Genomic DNA, 16,130 nt, shown 5'->3' on the forward strand with positions numbered 1-16,130 from the left:
TTGCAACGCATCGCGTATACGAGCAGATACCAAACCGTATCCACCAGTCGGACCTGCTATTCTTGCCAACCGACCGCGGGTACAAGTATGCCCTGACTGTCGTTGACGTTGCTTCACGATATAAAGCCGCCCGCCCACTGAGGACTAAAAGCGCGGCCGTCGTCTCCCGCGAACTCGCTGGCATCTATGCAGAGGGGCATCTCACATGGCCTAAGGTTCTCATGGTTGATGACGGCACGGAGTTCAATGGTGCTACCACAAAGCTCCTAACAGACCACGGGGGGAGGTCCGACGGGCTGAGCCAGGGCACCACAGGAGCCAAGCTTTCGCCGAGTCTTTCCATCGCTGGCTGGTACAGCGCCTATTTCGTGCGCAGTACTCGAAGGAGCTTGCATCCGGCAAGACAAACCGCGAGTGGGTTACTGCTTTGCCAATCGTCATCTCGGACATAAACGCAACGAAGACTCGCATGACTGGCTTTGCGCCTAAGGACGCCATAAAGCTGAGGCGCGTGCCTCTCAAAGCCGAAAAGCCTCCCTTAGAGGTCCCCTTAGAGGTCGGAACGGGGGTGTATATCGCCGTAAACGAGGAAGACCTTCAGGACAAGGGCCGACGGCGAGCGACGGACCCGTGGTGGACAAGCAAGGCATACCCAATACTAAAGAGGGTCATGGAGCCCGGACAGCCAGTGTTGTATTACACGGCGTTCTCTAAGCACGGCTTCACGCGTTCGCAGTTGCGTAGCGTGACGCTAGCGCGATCAAAAAAATCTGCTGGTCGCGCTAGCGTGGTCAGCGCTTGTGCCTTCTATTGCAGCTAAGGCACGTGAGTCTGACATTCCACTTGTAGTGACCCTGACTGTCGTCCCGCCGGTCGATACTGAAGCATTGGGGATGACTCTTGGTGTACCCCTGAAGCAGAAGCTGAGCGCCACAGAGCGTGCACTTCTTTTCCGCGTCAGCAATCATGCCGAGTACGTGGTCTACCGTCAGAACGTGGTGCGGCCCCGCGTACTTTGTGCGACCCTTTTGCCTGTCGTCTATAGCGTATCGCTTGATTCGCGCTATAATGAGCTCTTCACTGGGCGTAGCCTGCAGTCCTGTGGGAACCAACGCACCTGGGGTGTTATCGGAGGGGATCTTGCGGACTATCTGGTCGGCGAGCCGCACGCGGGAGATGCCGGTGTATACAGCATTCGTGATCCAGCCCTCTAAGCTGTGGTCTATGATCAACAAACGTCTTGGAGTCTGGATAGTCTTGCCCTGCACCCGGTGGACTGTCCCCCAGCCCGCGTATTTCCACTCGAGGGGAAGCCCGTTAAGGACCACGCCGAGAGGAACCTCGACTACCGTGCCTTCGTACGCGTCGACCTTCCGACCGGCCGCCCTTGCTTGCGATAACGATGCGCGATGCTAGGATTGGGGTCAAAGCGGATGGTTGCTGGCAATCGGGGGTAGTTTTTCCTGTGGTGCTCTACCAATCGCTGCTGAACAAGGGCCCCCATCTTGTTGGTCGAGCACACCCACATATCGCTTGGGTGGGCCTGCTCGATCGCCGCGTCGAACGCCACCCCATCCCACTCCTCTCGAAACACCTCAAGCTGTTGGGAGTCTGGCTGACACCAAATCCGGTCCTTTATGTCGTGGAGCCTGGAGGAGGGCGCGGCAGAGCCGCAGTCGCATGTACTGTACGGCTTTCCGCAGTCTTCACACAGGCAGCGGTAGTCGGATTCGAACCAGCGGATGTTCCCCTGTGCCCACTGCTTGAGTATATTGTGAGGCCCCTCTTTATCTCCCCAGGGCGGGACCTGCCCATAGTCGCCACAACACACTACCTGACACGGCCGCGTGGCGAGATACCCTAGGATGGCGCGTAGCACTTTAGTCTGTACCTTACAGCACTCAATGATGATTACTTCTGCGAGACGGTCGAGTTTGTGCCCCAGCTCGGAAGGTCTCCACCCCTCTATCGGCTTCTCCGCTGGTATGCAGAGGTAGTGGTGGTAGGTTTGAGCCTTCACCGCGAGGCGCGGGTTGTTGCGATGGTCGTGGGCGAGGTCGTTCTCGGGGGTGAGCACCACAACGTTGCGGCCGCGGAACATGCTCACCGCCCACTCGGTCTTCCCCGATCCTTCCTGGCCGGCTATTTACATCCTCGCAAAGGTTGCGGCCACTAGATCGCACGGCAGACTCGGCGCAGTGCTTGGCTTCCTAGCCAAGCATCCCGACCTCTTCGGACCCCAAGCCGCTTCGGGTCGCCACTCGTACCCAGGCATCTTGTGGCGCCACTCTCCATACCTCGGATTTTGCTCCACGAGCTTTACACCACTGGGCACCGCCTTTGCGTATATGGCATCTGTGCATACTCGGAGGACGTCTTCGCGAGGGATCCGCCTCAACATGCGTCGCAACGCTATGTTTGTGTACGCCAAGACGAAGGCCCTTATATGGTACCATTGTGAGCGCCGGACTCCGTCTTTGTATTGGATCAGATGAGCCCCGTCGGCATGCTCGAAGTTAAGTAAGTGGTCGGTGCCCGCAAGGAGGTTTGTCAGATACGCGGCTTCTTCACGGTCGCGGACTACGATCGAGGACTCGTCGCCATGGCGAGCGCACTTGCCTACGAAACGAACAGCGAGATCTCGACCCTCAGGATACTGCGAGTCTTCGCCGCCGGGGCGGCACGCGATGGAGCGGGGGAACTTGATGGAGTCCTTTTTTCCGACGCTATACAACACCTCCCTCACCGCGGCCATGACTAGGTCACCCGAGTCTAGCAGGTCCTTGAGCTCTGGCGTTCGTAGGGGAGCCGTATTTCCGTACCAGATCAATAGCGTCTGAGGCGCCGCCGAAGACACTGTCCTCTCATCCTAGGTACGCCGCACGCATGTCGATGTGCGCATCAGGCTGCGCCCCTAAGTTTTCCTTGCTATTCCACACTTTGGACTCAACCTGCGACGCTCGCCAGACGTCACTGTATTTAGGAGGCGTTGGCCTGATGTTCTCTCTTTGGGTCCACTTCTTGAAGCGATACCCTACTGCACGGCCCATCGAGTGCGTAGCTTCGATGTACTCTTGGTAGGCTGGATGGTCATCAGGGAGCCATTGAGGATCATATCCAGTCTCGTCTGTAAACGCCCTGTCGATAGCCCATCCGTCTTGTCCCGATCGGTACAGTTTGCCTTCGTGCGTGACTATAACACGCCCACACAGCCAGATCCTCGTGCTTCTGGGGATCGCCCTGTTTATAAAGCGAATGAGCACCTCTCGCACTTTTGCCTCGCGCGTTTTTGTGGCGGCACTGGTAGCGCGAGGCGCTGCCTTCTCCTGACATAACGAACGAAGCTCCCTCTCAGCCTCGAAGTCTAGGCCGTGGACGCTCGCGATCGCAGGTGGTTCAGTCGGAAGCTACGCCCAGGCGTGGTTATTGTGGCAAGGGATGCGGATTTGTGTGCACCCCCTCTTGTACTTCCCCGAGTCCCACAGAACCTTACCCAGGGCGTCCACGGCTACTAGCTTTACCTCGAGCTTTTTTTCCATCTCGAAGAGGTCTTCTGTGGTGCATCCCGTAGTGGCCAACTTCTTGTCGAATCGCTCGAGGATCTTGCCTCGTGTCTTGGTTAGATCAAGGGAGCGCGAGGTGCCGCGATTCCTCAAGAAGTCGGCAACATAGCTCACAACACAGTTAGCGAAGGCGTCACTCCCCTCTCGCTCAAACATTGGCCTAGGCTCACCATTTTGCTCAGGTAAAGGGCGAAGCTCGTATCTCACGTAGACGAGGTACTCTCGTCCTTTCTCCCAAATACCCACATCGATGCCTTCCAGGTCACCTACTGTGATTTGGTCCCCTCTTTCGACTAACGACCCACCAATCTTGTGCTCCGAGTGCCCTTCCTCCTCCGTGATTGGCGCCAATGGCTCTGCGGGGGCCTTACCAACGACCGTGAAGAGTCCGTAACGCCGGTCGGGGTCTACCATCTCGAGCACCAGCGGCAGCACTGCGTTTGCCCGCAGAGACTCCCGCTCGTGCGAGACCCACCACACCGAGCCGTCGTCACTAATATCAGGCCCCCGCATAACTGGCTTTAGAGCAATGACACCTGCTCCACCAAGATCTCGTATCTCCTGGTAAACACCGGCGCTTATGTCTTGGCCCCGTAGAGTGGCATCCACGCTTGGGAACCGAAGATGGGCGCCGCCGACGAAGAGAGAATAGTACTGCTCGAGGTCTAAGCCCTCCGGGTCCTCTTGCCGCCGTTCCAGCAGCAGAGGGTCGTCTTCCTCTGTCCACACCTTCTCCGGTACGAGCGGCTTAAGCAGCCTGTGTTTGACATCGTCGGGGATGTCCTTGTCCAGGATGTTCTGGACCAGCCCTGCCAGTACGGCGGGCGCCTCTTTGTCACGCATGCTATCGAGAATCTCCTCTATATTAGCGTACATGCTTGGGTATACCCTGTGCCACCCAATCTCCGACTGTCCGTATCACAACCGGCGGGACGAGCGTTCGGGTATGACCTGTGCCACCCAGTCTCTAATTGCCCGTACCGCAGCCGGCGGGACGAGCGTTTGGGTATGCCTTGTGCCACCCAGCCCCTAATCGCCCGTATCGCGGGCCGCGGTGTCGGACAGGACGTTTGGGTATGCCTTGTGCCACCCAGTATCAATTGCCCGTGCCGCGGGCTGCGATGTCAGACAGGACGAGTGCGAACTATTTCCGAGCGCGCCTCTCGACGCCACGCATCCTCTGCCCTACACGATTCGCTCCGCAGAAGCGGCACAACCGCGTCTCCGACCGAGTCCCTATGCCGCAGACCATGCACGGCACGGGGAGGGGGATGCCCTTACGGAGCCTTTGGAGGTGCACCTTGCAGTAGGTGTCCATGCACCTTCGGCCGCACGTGTTTGCGTGGCCGACCTTTAGCCACCCGCAATAATCCTTTCCGCACCTCATCCTTCGAACGCTCGGTATACCACAGGACAGACGGATGTCTAATTGCAAGTCCTTGGGGGTTCGGGCCTACATTAGCAATTGCCAAAAGCTTATGTACGTGAAATCGATTTGGCCTACATTAGCAATTGCCAAAAGCTTATGTACGTGAAATCGGTTTGGCCCACATTAGCAATTGCCGATTGTTTATGTACGTGAAGCATTATCTGCCTGATATATAGAGACGGGGCTGGGAGGCCCGGAGGGGCGATTCGCACCTCCCACTAGTTTCTCTGAAACCCCCTGCCCCCCCCCCCTTGATTTATTAGTACTAAGTAATTACGGGCCGTAAAGAAAAAACGACAACTCGCCCCGAGGTTTGGTTTACTAGTATTAAGTAATTATAATACCGATAAATTATGGGGCGTAAAGAAAAAACGACAACTCGCCCCGAGATTTGGTTTACTAGTATTAAGTAATTATACTACCGATAAATTACGGGCCGTAAAGAAAAAACGACAACTCGCCCCGAGGTTTGGTTTACTAGTATTAAGTAATTATAATACCGATAAATTATGGGGCGTAAAGAAAAATCGACAACTCGCCCCGAGATTTGGTTTACTAGTATTAAGTAATTATACTACCGATAAATTACGGGACGTAAAGAAAAAACGACAACACGCCCCGAGATTTGGTTTACTAGTAGTAAGTAATTATAATACCGATAAATTACGGGGCGTAAAGCAAAAACGACAACTCGCCCCGAAATTTGGTTTACTAGTAGTAAGTAATTATAATACTTATAAATTACGGGGCGTAAAGCAAAAACGACAACTCGCCCCGAGATTTGGTTTACTAGTATTAAGTAATTATAATACCGAGAAATTACGGGGCGTAAAGCAAAAACGACAACACGCCCCGTAATTTGGTTTACTAGTAATAAGTAATTATAATTCCGTAAAAATTACGGGGCGTAAAGCAAAAACGACAACGCGCCCCGAGATTTGGTTTACTAGTAATAAGTAATTATAATACCGAGAAATAATGGGGCGTAAAGCAAAAACGACAACTCGCCCCGAGATTGGGTTTATTAGTACCAAGAAATTACGGGGCGTAAAGCAAAAATGACAACTCGCCCCGAGATTTGGTTTACTAGTAATATATAGATTTAGGCACTACCTAAAAACGGAGCCAGCATTGAACACCTTTTGTATTGACTGATCAAAGTATTTTTGAGGGATCTAGGATCCTGCTCTTTACTGAGATTTATTGGACCAACCAAATGGATCCAGGCCTTATTCAATAATTTAAATTATGCAGTACATCAAAGTTAACAAACACAATTCCTGGTGTAAATATGGCTGTCTAAGTTGTCAAAAGTCTAATGGTAAATTCTTATTTCCCCACCATAGAAGTTCCATTATAAATATTATTATAATCAAAACAATACTCCGACAAGCTTTGCCTATGTTCAGAATATGTCATGGATGTAACAGCATTTCAAAGATTCCAAATAATATATTTAGACTGTTTAAATGCCATACTGTAATTTGAAGCTATCAATTTAGTGGTGATTCTCACCTTTATTGGACTGAATATTCAGAAAAATGTCTGGAAATTAAAATCCACAAATGTATCTCCTTCAATGCATTACATATTGGTGCACCCACCCTTTACCATATAGTGGCCTTGTTGTTGTTGGCCTACTCCAAAATGAATGCAATGGAGAAAAAACAGATTGATTTTGGAAGCAAACCCTAAAAAAAAATACATCTACGACATCACTGACAGTGCTAAAATGCTTACTTCTAATTTCAAACCAAACCCTTTCATTGATCTATGTTTGGGGTAGAAAGGAAACAGCAAAGAATATCAATTGACTAAAAAAATAGCCGACGGGAGAGGAGAAATAAAGGAAATCGACTCAACTTAAAAGGTTTGGTGAAAAAAATATGAGTAATGAAAATAATTTGATTGGGCATTTATTGACATTTCCCCTTTCCCATTATCTTAACCCTTCCACCACCACAGGCCTCTAAAGAGGCCAAGCCTATGCTATCCAAGCTATGTGAACATAGCTTCAAATTCTATTATTGAAAAAGAACATGGTTGTTGCTTAGTGTTATATAGTTTAAGTATCTTGTCCTAAAAAACCCTTCCCCTCATAAAAGTCCTATTAATGTACATTTGTAAAGCTACATTCTGACAAGCTTTGTCCTTACAAAGAACAAGTAATGGATTAAACAGGATTCTAAAGATATTATATAGTTTCAGACAGTTTTAGATGAGATGCAATACTGAAGTTTCCATGTGGTGATTTACCATCCTCATGGGAATTAATATCTACAAATATACATCCAGTAAAGCATTATATTTTGGTGTTTTTAGAAACCCTGGATCCAACCATTCCAGTAAAATAAAACTAAACCTATAAAATAAATGTAATGGGAAAGAGACTGACTTGGAAAGGAAATTCTAAAAAAAGGTATAAGTGAAAGTACTAAATGAAAATTTCTAATTTAAAAATCAAATTTGTTCATTAATTTATTTTTTGTGTAAAGGGGAAATAGCAAATAGCATCAATTGCATAAAAATAGGAGAAGTAGGAGAAGTAAAAGGAAGAAATATGACTCTTCTTTAAATGTTTGAAAAGAAAATATAACAATAATAATTATATGATAATTAAATTCAGTACTTTCCTAAAATATTCCCATTATCTTTAGGTTGATAAAAAACTGTTTTCTTTACAGATTTATTATTTAAAAAGCAAAAGTTTGTTTTTAGTTTTATATTATATAAGTATCTTGTTCTAAAAAAAACATATTGAGTGTGTACTGCTGAATCACATAGTAATGAACTAGTCATTTGAGCCCCCTCCCTCATGGTCCCGCAGAAGCCAGGGGTTAATGTGGGGTTTTAGACCACTTTTTAACCAGAATATGTCAAGAGGGGTGGTGGTATTGACTGTTTGTTCTTGTGTCACTGATTTGCGAATTTCACTCATATTTTTTCCACTTTTTACCGCCGACTGTCGAATTCACCATCTGTTGTGGCAGCTCGTGTGCACTTTTTTGCTGCTTGTCTTCGGGCTTGTCTTGCTGCTTGTCTTCGGGCTTGTCTTCCGGCTAGTCTTCCGGCCTGTCTTCCAGCCTGTCTTCCGGCTTGTCTTCGGGGTTGTCTTTGGACTTTTCTTCCGGCTTGTCTTCGGGCCTGTCTTCAAGCTTGTCTTTGGGCTTGTCTTCGGGCTTGTATTTGGGCTTGTCTTCAGGCTTGTTTTGCTGCTTGTCTTCAGGCTTGTCTTCCGGTCTGTCTTCCGGCTTGACTTTCAGCTTGTCTTTGGACTTATCTCCGGGCTTGTCTTCGTACTTGTGTTCAGGCTTCTTTTCAGGCTAGTTTTCTGGCTTGTGTTCCGGCTTGCATTCAGGCTTGTCTTCGGGCTTGTCTTCGGGCTTGTCTTGCTGCTTGTCTTCGGGCTTGTCCTCGGACTTATCTCCGGGCTTGTCTTCAGGCTTTTCATCCGCATTGTCTTCGGGCTTGTCTTCGGACTCGTCTTCAAGCTTCTTTTCAGGCTAGTTTTCCGGCTTGTCTTCCGGCTTGCATTCAGGCTTGTCTTCTGGCTTGTCTTCCTGCTTGTCTTCGGGGTGGTTTGCTGCTTGTCTTCGGGCTTGTTTTGCTGATTCTATTTAGGCTTGTCTACGAGCTTGTCTTCGGGCTTGTCTTCCGGCCTGTCTTCCGTCTTGTCTTCGGGGTTGTCTTTGGACTTTTCTTCCGGCTTGTCTTCGGGCCTGTCTTCAAGCTTGTCTTCGGGCCTGTCTTCAAGCTTGTCTTTGGGCTTGTCTTCGGGCTTGTATTTGGGCTTGTGTTCAGGCTTGTTTTGCTGCTTGTCTACAGGCTTGTCTTCCGGTCTGTCTTTCGGCTTGACTTCCAGCTTGTCTTTGGACTTATCTCCGGGCTTGTCTTCGTACTTGTGTTCAGGCTTCTTTTCAGGCTAGTTTTCTGGCTTGTGTTCAGGCTTGTGTTCAGGCTTGTCTTCAGGCTTGTCTTCGGGCTTGTCTTGCTGCTTGTCTTCGGGCTTGTCCTCGTACTTATCTCCGGGCTTGTCTTCGGGCTTGTGTTCAGGCTTTTCATCCGCATTGTCTTCGGGCTTGTCTTCGGACTCGTCTTCAAGCTTCTTTTCAGGCTAGTTTTCCGGCTTGTCTTCCGGCTTGCATTAAGGCTTGTCTTCTGGCTTGTCTTCCTGCTTGTCTTCGGGGTGGTTTGCTGCTTGTCTTCGGGCTTGTTTTGCTGATTCTCTTTAGGCTTGTCTTCGAGCTTGTCTTCGGGCTTGTCTTCCGGCCTGTCTTCCGTCTTGTCTTCGGGCTTGTCTTCGGGGTTGTCCTCAGGCTTTTCATCCGCATTGTCTTCGGGCTTGTCTTCCGACTTGTCGTCAAGCTTCTTTTCAGGCTAGTTTTCCGGCTTGTCTTCCGGTCTGTCTTCCGGCCTGTCTTCGGGCTTATCTCCGGGCTTGTCTCCGGGCTTGTCTTCTGGCTTGTGTTCAGTCTTGTCTTCATGCTTGTCTCCAGGCTTGTCTTCGGGCATGTTTTCAAGCTTGTCCTCCGGCTTGTCTTCAGGCTTGTCTTCAGACTTGTCTTCAGACTTGTCTTCAGACTTGTCTTCAGACTTGTCTTCAGACTTGTCTTTAGGCTTCCCTTCAGGCTTGTCTTCAGGCTTGTCTTCAGGCTTGTCTTCAGGCTTGTCTTCGGGCTTGTCTTCGGGCTTGTTTTCTGGCTTGTTTTCAGGCTTGTCCTCCGGCTTGTCTTCGGACTTGTCTTCAGGCTTCTTTTCAGGCTAGTTTTTCGGCTTGTCTTCCGGCTTGCATTCAGGCTTGTCTTCCTGCTTGTCTTCAGGCTTGTCTTCCTGCTTGTATTCAGGCTTGTCTTCGGGGTTGTCTTCGGGCTTTTCTTCCGAACTGTCTTCCGGCTTGTCTTCCAGCTTGTCTTCGGGCTTATCTCCGGGCTTGTCTTCGGGCTTGTCTTCGGGCTTGTCTTCAGGCTTTTCTTCAGTCTTGTCTTCAGGCTTGTCTCCAGGCTTGTCTTCGGGCTGGTCTTCGGGCTTGTTTTCAGGCTTGTCTTGCGGCTTGTCTCCAGACTTGTCTTCAGACTTGTCTTTAGGCTTGCCTTCAGGCTTGTCTTCAGGCTTGTCTTCGGGCTTGTCTTCCGGCTTGTCTTCCATCTTGTCTTCAGACTTATCTCCGGGCTTGTCGTCGGGTTTGTCTTCAGGCTTGTCTTTGTAATTGTCTTCAGGCTTCTTTTCAGGCTAGTTTTCCGGCTTGTCTTCCGGCTTGTATTCAGGCTTGTCTTCGGGCTTGTCTTGCTGCTTGTCTTCAGGCTTGTCTTAGGGCTTGTCTTCGGGCTTGACTTGCTGCTTGTCTTCGGGCTTCTCTTCGGGCTTGTGTTCCGGCTTTTCTTCCGGTCTGTCTTCCGGCTTGTCTTCAGGCTTGTCTTCGGACTCGTCTTCAAGCTTCTTTTCAGGCTAGTTTTCCGGCTTGTCTTCCGGCTTGCATTAAGGCTTGTCTTCTGGCTTGTCTTCCTGCTTGTCTTCGGGGTGGTTTGCTGCTTGTCTTCGGGCTTGTTTTGCTGATTCTCTTTAGGCTTGTCTTCGAGCTTGTCTTCGGGCTTGTCTTCCGGCCTGTCTTCCGTCTTGTCTTCGGGCTTGTCTTCGGGGTTGTCCTCAGGCTTTTCATCCGCATTGTCTTCGGGCTTGTCTTCCGACTTGTCGTCAAGCTTCTTTTCAGGCTAGTTTTCCGGCTTGTCTTCCGGTCTGTCTTCCGGCCTGTCTTCGGGCTTATCTCCGGGCTTGTCTCCGGGCTTGTCTTCTGGCTTGTGTTCAGTCTTGTCTTCATGCTTGTCTCCAGGCTTGTCTTCGGGCATGTTTTCAAGCTTGTCCTCCGGCTTGTCTTCAGGCTTGTCTTCAGACTTGTCTTCAGACTTGTCTTCAGACTTGTCTTCAGACTTGTCTTCAGACTTGTCTTTAGGCTTCCCTTCAGGCTTGTCTTCAGGCTTGTCTTCAGGCTTGTCTTCAGGCTTGTCTTCGGGCTTGTCTTCGGGCTTGTTTTCTGGCTTGTTTTCAGGCTTGTCCTCCGGCTTGTCTTCGGACTTGTCTTCAGGCTTCTTTTCAGGCTAGTTTTTCGGCTTGTCTTCCGGCTTGCATTCAGGCTTGTCTTCCTGCTTGTCTTCAGGCTTGTCTTCCTGCTTGTATTCAGGCTTGTCTTCGGGGTTGTCTTCGGGCTTTTCTTCCGAACTGTCTTCCGGCTTGTCTTCCAGCTTGTCTTCGGGCTTATCTCCGGGCTTGTCTTCGGGCTTGTCTTCGGGCTTGTCTTCAGGCTTTTCTTCAGTCTTGTCTTCAGGCTTGTCTCCAGGCTTGTCTTCGGGCTGGTCTTCGGGCTTGTTTTCAGGCTTGTCTTGCGGCTTGTCTCCAGACTTGTCTTCAGACTTGTCTTTAGGCTTGCCTTCAGGCTTGTCTTCAGGCTTGTCTTCGGGCTTGTCTTCCGGCTTGTCTTCCATCTTGTCTTCAGACTTATCTCCGGGCTTGTCGTCGGGTTTGTCTTCAGGCTTGTCTTTGTAATTGTCTTCAGGCTTCTTTTCAGGCTAGTTTTCCGGCTTGTCTTCCGGCTTGTATTCAGGCTTGTCTTCGGGCTTGTCTTGCTGCTTGTCTTCAGGCTTGTCTTAGGGCTTGTCTTCGGGCTTGACTTGCTGATTGTCTTCGGGCTTCTCTTCGGGCTTGTGTTCCGGCTTTTCTTCCGGTCTGTCTTCCGGCTTGTCTTCAGGCTTGTTTTCAGGCTTGCTTCAGGCTTCTTTTCAGGCTAGTTTTCCGGCTTGTCTTCCGGCTTGTATTCAGGCTTGTCTTCGGGCTTGTTTTGCTGCTTGTCTTCAGGTTTGTCTTCGGGCTTGTCTTCCGGTCTGTCTTCCGGTCTGCCTTCCGGCCTGTCTTCCGGCCTGTCTTCTGGCTTGTGTTTGGGCTTGTCTTCGGGCTTGTTATCTGGCTTGTCTTTAGTCTTGTCTCCAGGCTTGTCTCCAGGCTTGTCTCCAGGCATGTCTTCAAACATGTTTTTAGGCTTGCCTTCAAGCTTGTCTTCCAGCTTGTCTTCGGGCTTGTCTTCAGGCTTGTCTTCCGGTCTGTCTTCCGGCTTGACTTCCAGCTTGTCTTTGGACTTATCTCCGGGCTTGTCTTCGTACTTGTGTTCAGGCTTCTTTTCAGGCTAGTTTTTCGGCTTGTCTTCCGGCTTGTGTTCAGGCTTGTCTTCGGGCTTGTCTTGCTGCTTGTCTTCGGGCTTGTCCTCGGGCTTGTCTTTGGGCTTGACCTCGGGCTTGTCTTGCTGCTTGTCTTCGGGCTTGTCTTCCGGCCTGTCTTCCGTCTTGTCTTCGGGCGTGTCTTCGGGGTTGTCTTCAGGCTTTTCATCCGCATTGTTTCGGGCTTGTCTTCGGACTTGTCTTCAAGCTTCTTTTCAGGCTTGTCTTCCGGCTTGTCTTCGGACTTGTCCTCAGGCTTGTCTCCGTACTTGTCTTCAGGCTTCTTTTCAGGCTAGTTTTCCCGCTTGTCTTCCGGCTTGCATTCAGGCTTGTCTTCGGGCTTGTCTTGAGGTTTGTCTTCGTGCTTGTCTTTGGGCTTGTCTTTTGGCCTGTCTTTGGGCTTGTCTTCGGGCTTGTCTTCGGGCTTGTCTTCGGGATTGACTTCGGGCTTGTCTTGCTGCTTGTCTTCGGGCTTGTCTTCCGGCTTGTCTTCCGGCCTGTCTTCCGTCTTGTCTTCGGGCTTGTCTTCAGGCTTTTCATCCGCATTGTCTTCGGGCTTGTCTTCGGACTCGTCTTCAAGCTTCTTTTCAGGCTAGTTCTCCGGCTTGTCTTCCGGCTTGCATTCAGGCTTGTCTTTTGGCTTGTCTTCCTGCTTGTCTTCGGGCTGGTTTGCTGCTTGTCTTCGGGCTTGTTTTGCTGATTCTCTTTAGGCTTGTCTTCGAGCTTATCTTCGGGCTTGTCTTCCAGCCTGTCTTCCGTCTTGTCTTCGGGCTTGTCTTCGGGGTTGTCTTCAGGCTTTTCATCCGCATTGTCTTCGGGCTTGTCTTCCGACTTGTCGTCAAGCTTCTTTTCAGGCTAGTTTTCCGGCTTGTCTTCCGGCTTGTATTCAGGCTTGTCTTCCGGTCTGTCTTCCGGCCTGTCTTCGGGCTTATCTCCGGGCTTGTCTCCGGGCTTGTCTTCTGGCTTGTGTTCAGTCTTGTCTTCAGGCTTGTCTTCAGGCTTGTCTTCGGGCTTGTCTTCGGGCTTGTCTTCAGGCTTCTTTTCAGGCTAGTTTTTCGGCTTGTCTTCCGGCTTGCTTTCAGGCTTGTCTTCCTGCTTGTCTTCAGGCTTGTCTTCCTGCTTGTATTCAGGCTTGTCTTCGGGGTTGTCTTCGGGCTTTTCTTCCGGCTTGTCTTCAGGATGTTCCTCCGGTCTGTTTTCCGGCTTGTCTTCCAGCTTGTCTTCGGGCTTTTCTCCGGGCTTGTCTTCGGGCTTGTCTTCGGGCTTGTCTTCAGGCTTGTCTTCAGTCTTGTCTCCAGGCTTGTCTCCAGGCTTGTCTTCGGGCTGGTCTTCGGGCTTGTTTTCAGGCTTGTCTTCCGGCTTGTCTCCAGAGTTGTCTTCAGACTTGTCTTTAGGCTTGCCTTCAGGCTTGTCTTCAGGCTTGTCTTCAGGCTTGTCTTCGGGCTTGTCTTCCGGCTTGTCTTCCATCTTGTCTTCAGACTTATCTCCGGGCTTGTCGTCGGGCTTGTCTTCAGTCTTGTCTTTGTACTTGTCTTCGGGCTTGACTTGCTGCTTGTCTTCGGGCTTCTCTTCGGGCTTGTGTTCCGGCTTTTCTTCCGGTCTGCCTTCCGGCTTGTCTTCAGGCTTGTTTTCAGGCTTGCTTCAGGCTTTTTTTCAGGCTAGTTATCCGGCTTGTCTTCCGGCTTGTATTCAGGCTTGTCTTCGGGCTTGTTTTGCTGCTTGTCTTCAGGTTTGTCTTCGGGCTTGTCTTCCGGTCTGTCTTCCGGTCTGTCTTCCGGCCTGTCTTCCTGCATGTCTTCCAGCTTGTCTTTGGGCTTGTCTTCGGGCTTGTCTTCCGGTCTGTCTTCCGGTCTGTCTTCCGGCCTGTCTTCCGGCCTGTCTTCCGGCTTGTCTTTGGGCTTGTCTTCGGGCTTGTCTTCTGGCTTGTCTTCAGTCTTGTCTTCAGGCTTGTCTCCAGGCTTGTCTCCAGGCATGTCTTCAAACATGTTTTTAGGCTTGCCTTCAAGCTTGTCTTCCAGCTTGTCTTCGGGCTTGTCTTCGGGCTTGTCTTCCGGCTTGTCTTCCGGCTTGTCTTCCAGCTTGTCCTCGGACTTATCTCCGGGCTCGTCTTCGGGCTTGTCTTCAGGCTTGTTATCGTACTTGTCTTCAGGGTTCTTTTCAGGCTAGTTTTCCTGCTTGTCTTCCGGCTTGCATTCAGGCTTGTCTTCTGGCTTGTCTTCTGGCTTGTCTTCAGGCTTGTCTTTGAGCTTGTCTTCGGGCTTGTCTTTGGGCTTGACTTCGGGCTTGTCTTGCTGCTTGTCTTCGGGCTTGTCTTCCGGCCTGTCTTCCGTCTTGTCTTCGGGCTTGTCTTCGGGGTTGTCTTCAGGCTTTTCATCCGCATTGTTTCGGGCTTGTCTTCGGACTTGTCTTCAAGCTTCTTTTCAGGCTAGTTGTCCGGCTTTTCTTCCGGCTTGTCTTCAGGCTTGTCTCCAGGCATGTCTTCAGACATGTCTTTAGGCTTGCCTTCAAGCTTTTCTTCAGGCTTGTCTTCGGGCTTGTCTTCCGGCTTGTCTTCGGACTTGTCCTCAGGCTTGTCTTCGTACTTGTCTTCAGGCTTCTTTTCAGGCTAGTTTTCCGGCTTGTCTTCCGGCTTGCATTCAGGCTTGTCTTCGGGCTTGTCTTGAGGCTTGTCTTCGAGCTTGTCTTTGGGCTTGTCTTTTGGCCTGTCTTTGGGCTTGTTTTCGGGCTTGTCTTCGGGCTTGTCTTCGGGATTGACTTCGGGCTTGTCTTCCGGCTTGTATTCAGGCTTGTCTTACGGTCTGTCTTCCGGCCTGTCTTCGGGCTTTTCTTCCGCCTTGTCTTCGGGCTTGTCTTAGGACTTGTCTTTAGGCTTCTTTTCAGGCTAGTTTTCCGATTTGTCTTCCGGCTTGTATTCAGGCTTGTCTTCGGGCTTGTTTTGCTGCTTGTTTTCAGGCTTTTCTTCCGGTCTGTCTTCCGGCTTGTCTTCCAGCTTGTCTTCGGGCTTATCTCCGGGCTTGTCTCCGGGCTTGTCTTCTGGCTTGTGTTCAGTCTTGTCTTCATGCTTGTCTCCAGGCTTGTCTTCGGGCTTGTTTTCAAGCTTGTCCTCCGCCTTGTCTTCAGGCTTGTCTTCAGACTTGTCTTTAGTCTTGCCTTCAGGCTTGTCTTCAGGCTTGTCTTCGGGCTTGTCTTCGGGCTTGTTTTCGGGCTTGTTTTCAGGCTTGTCCTCCGGCGTGTCTTCGGATTTGTCTTCAGGCTTCTTTTCAGGCTAGTTTTCCGGCTTGTCTTCCGGCTTGCATTCAGGCTTGTCTTCCTGCTTGTCTTTGGGCTTGTTTTCAGGCTTGTCCTCCGGCTTGTCTTTGTGCTTGTATTCAGGCCTGTATTCAGGCTTGTCTTCGGGCATGTCCTCTGGCATGTCTTCAGGCTTGTCTTCAGACTTGTCTTTAGGCTTGCCTTCAAGCTTGTCTTCGGGCTTGTCTTCGGGCTTGTCTTGCTGCTTGTCTTCGGGCTTGTCTTCCGGCTTGTCTTCCGGCCTGTCTTCCGTCTTGTCTTCGGGGTTGTCTTCAGGCTTTTCATCCGCATTGTCTTCGGGCTTGTCTTCGGACTTGTCTTCAAGCTTCTTTTCAGGCTAGTTTTCCGGCTTGTCTTCCGGCTTGTATTCAGGCTTGTCTTACGGTCTGTCTTCCGGCCTGTCTTCGGGCTTTTCTTCCGCCTTGTCGTCGGGCTTGTCTTAGGACTTGTCTTTAGGCTTCTTTTCAGGCTAGTTTTCCGATTTGTCTTCCGGCTTGTATTCAGGCTTGTCTTCGGGCTTGTTTTGCTGCTTGTTTTCAGGCTTTTCTTCCGATCTGTCTTCCGGCTTGTCTTCCAGCTTGTCTTCGGGCTTATCTCCGGGCTTGTCTCCGGGCTTGTCTTCTGGCTTGTGTTCAGTCTTGTCTTCAT

The 16,130-nt window shown here is 50.6% G+C and overlaps 9 protein-coding genes across 9 annotated transcripts; all 9 read right to left on the reverse strand.

Annotated features, from left to right (window-relative positions):
- Positions 1-7,900: 7,900 nt before the first annotated feature.
- LOC125560941 (protein TsetseEP-like) lies at positions 7,901-9,060 on the reverse strand. Its single transcript, XM_048723390.1, has 3 exons — positions 9,012-9,060; positions 8,624-8,883; positions 7,901-8,315 (listed from the first exon to the last, which is right to left on the reverse strand). The coding sequence occupies exons 1-3, from the start codon at positions 9,058-9,060 to the stop codon at positions 8,052-8,054; spliced, it is 573 nt and encodes a 190-aa protein (XP_048579347.1). The 3' UTR covers positions 7,901-8,051.
- LOC125560942 (histone H3.v1-like) lies at positions 8,919-10,700 on the reverse strand (the record flags this gene model as incomplete). Its single annotated transcript, XM_048723391.1, has 1 exon — positions 8,919-10,700. A coding segment is annotated over one exon (1,599 nt), but the record flags the coding sequence as incomplete, so codon positions are not given.
- LOC125560943 (serine-rich 25 kDa antigen protein-like) lies at positions 10,551-11,084 on the reverse strand (the record flags this gene model as incomplete). Its single annotated transcript, XM_048723392.1, has 1 exon — positions 10,551-11,084. A coding segment is annotated over one exon (384 nt), but the record flags the coding sequence as incomplete, so codon positions are not given.
- Positions 11,085-11,468, reverse strand: LOC116620207 (serine-rich 25 kDa antigen protein-like). Its single transcript, XM_032385891.2, has one exon. It carries the CDS (start codon positions 11,466-11,468, stop codon positions 11,085-11,087), a length of 384 nt encoding a protein of 127 aa, XP_032241782.2.
- Positions 11,469-11,541: 73 nt separating this feature from the next.
- Positions 11,542-12,486, reverse strand: LOC125560970 (aspartate, glycine, lysine and serine-rich protein-like). Its single transcript, XM_048723653.1, has one exon. The coding sequence runs from the start codon at positions 12,367-12,369 to the stop codon at positions 11,740-11,742; it is 630 nt and encodes a 209-aa protein (XP_048579610.1). The 5' UTR covers positions 12,370-12,486; the 3' UTR covers positions 11,542-11,739.
- On the reverse strand, positions 12,372-13,003 carry LOC116620221 (serine-rich 25 kDa antigen protein-like). The gene is made up of 2 exons (XM_048723393.1): positions 12,848-13,003; positions 12,372-12,786 (listed from the first exon to the last, which is right to left on the reverse strand). The coding sequence occupies exons 1-2, from the start codon at positions 13,001-13,003 to the stop codon at positions 12,487-12,489; spliced, it is 456 nt and encodes a 151-aa protein (XP_048579350.1). The 3' UTR covers positions 12,372-12,486.
- A 238-nt stretch (positions 13,004-13,241) lies between these two features.
- LOC125560944 (protein TsetseEP-like) lies at positions 13,242-13,661 on the reverse strand. Its single transcript, XM_048723394.1, has one exon. The coding sequence runs from the start codon at positions 13,659-13,661 to the stop codon at positions 13,242-13,244; it is 420 nt and encodes a 139-aa protein (XP_048579351.1).
- Positions 13,651-15,254, reverse strand: LOC116620220 (protein TsetseEP-like). The gene is made up of 3 exons (XM_048723395.1): positions 14,697-15,254; positions 14,386-14,560; positions 13,651-14,337 (listed from the first exon to the last, which is right to left on the reverse strand). Exons 1-3 carry the CDS (start codon positions 15,252-15,254, stop codon positions 13,853-13,855), a joined length of 1,218 nt encoding a protein of 405 aa, XP_048579352.1. The 3' UTR covers positions 13,651-13,852.
- On the reverse strand, positions 15,200-16,130 carry LOC116620696 (serine-rich 25 kDa antigen protein). The gene is made up of 2 exons (XM_048723396.1): positions 15,866-16,130; positions 15,200-15,821 (listed from the first exon to the last, which is right to left on the reverse strand). Exons 1-2 carry the CDS (start codon positions 16,128-16,130, stop codon positions 15,460-15,462), a joined length of 627 nt encoding a protein of 208 aa, XP_048579353.1. The 3' UTR covers positions 15,200-15,459.

Source organism: Nematostella vectensis, chromosome 2, assembly GCF_932526225.1.
Source record: "Nematostella vectensis chromosome 2, jaNemVect1.1, whole genome shotgun sequence".
In the NCBI taxonomy this organism is placed as follows: domain Eukaryota; kingdom Metazoa; phylum Cnidaria; class Anthozoa; order Actiniaria; family Edwardsiidae; genus Nematostella; species Nematostella vectensis.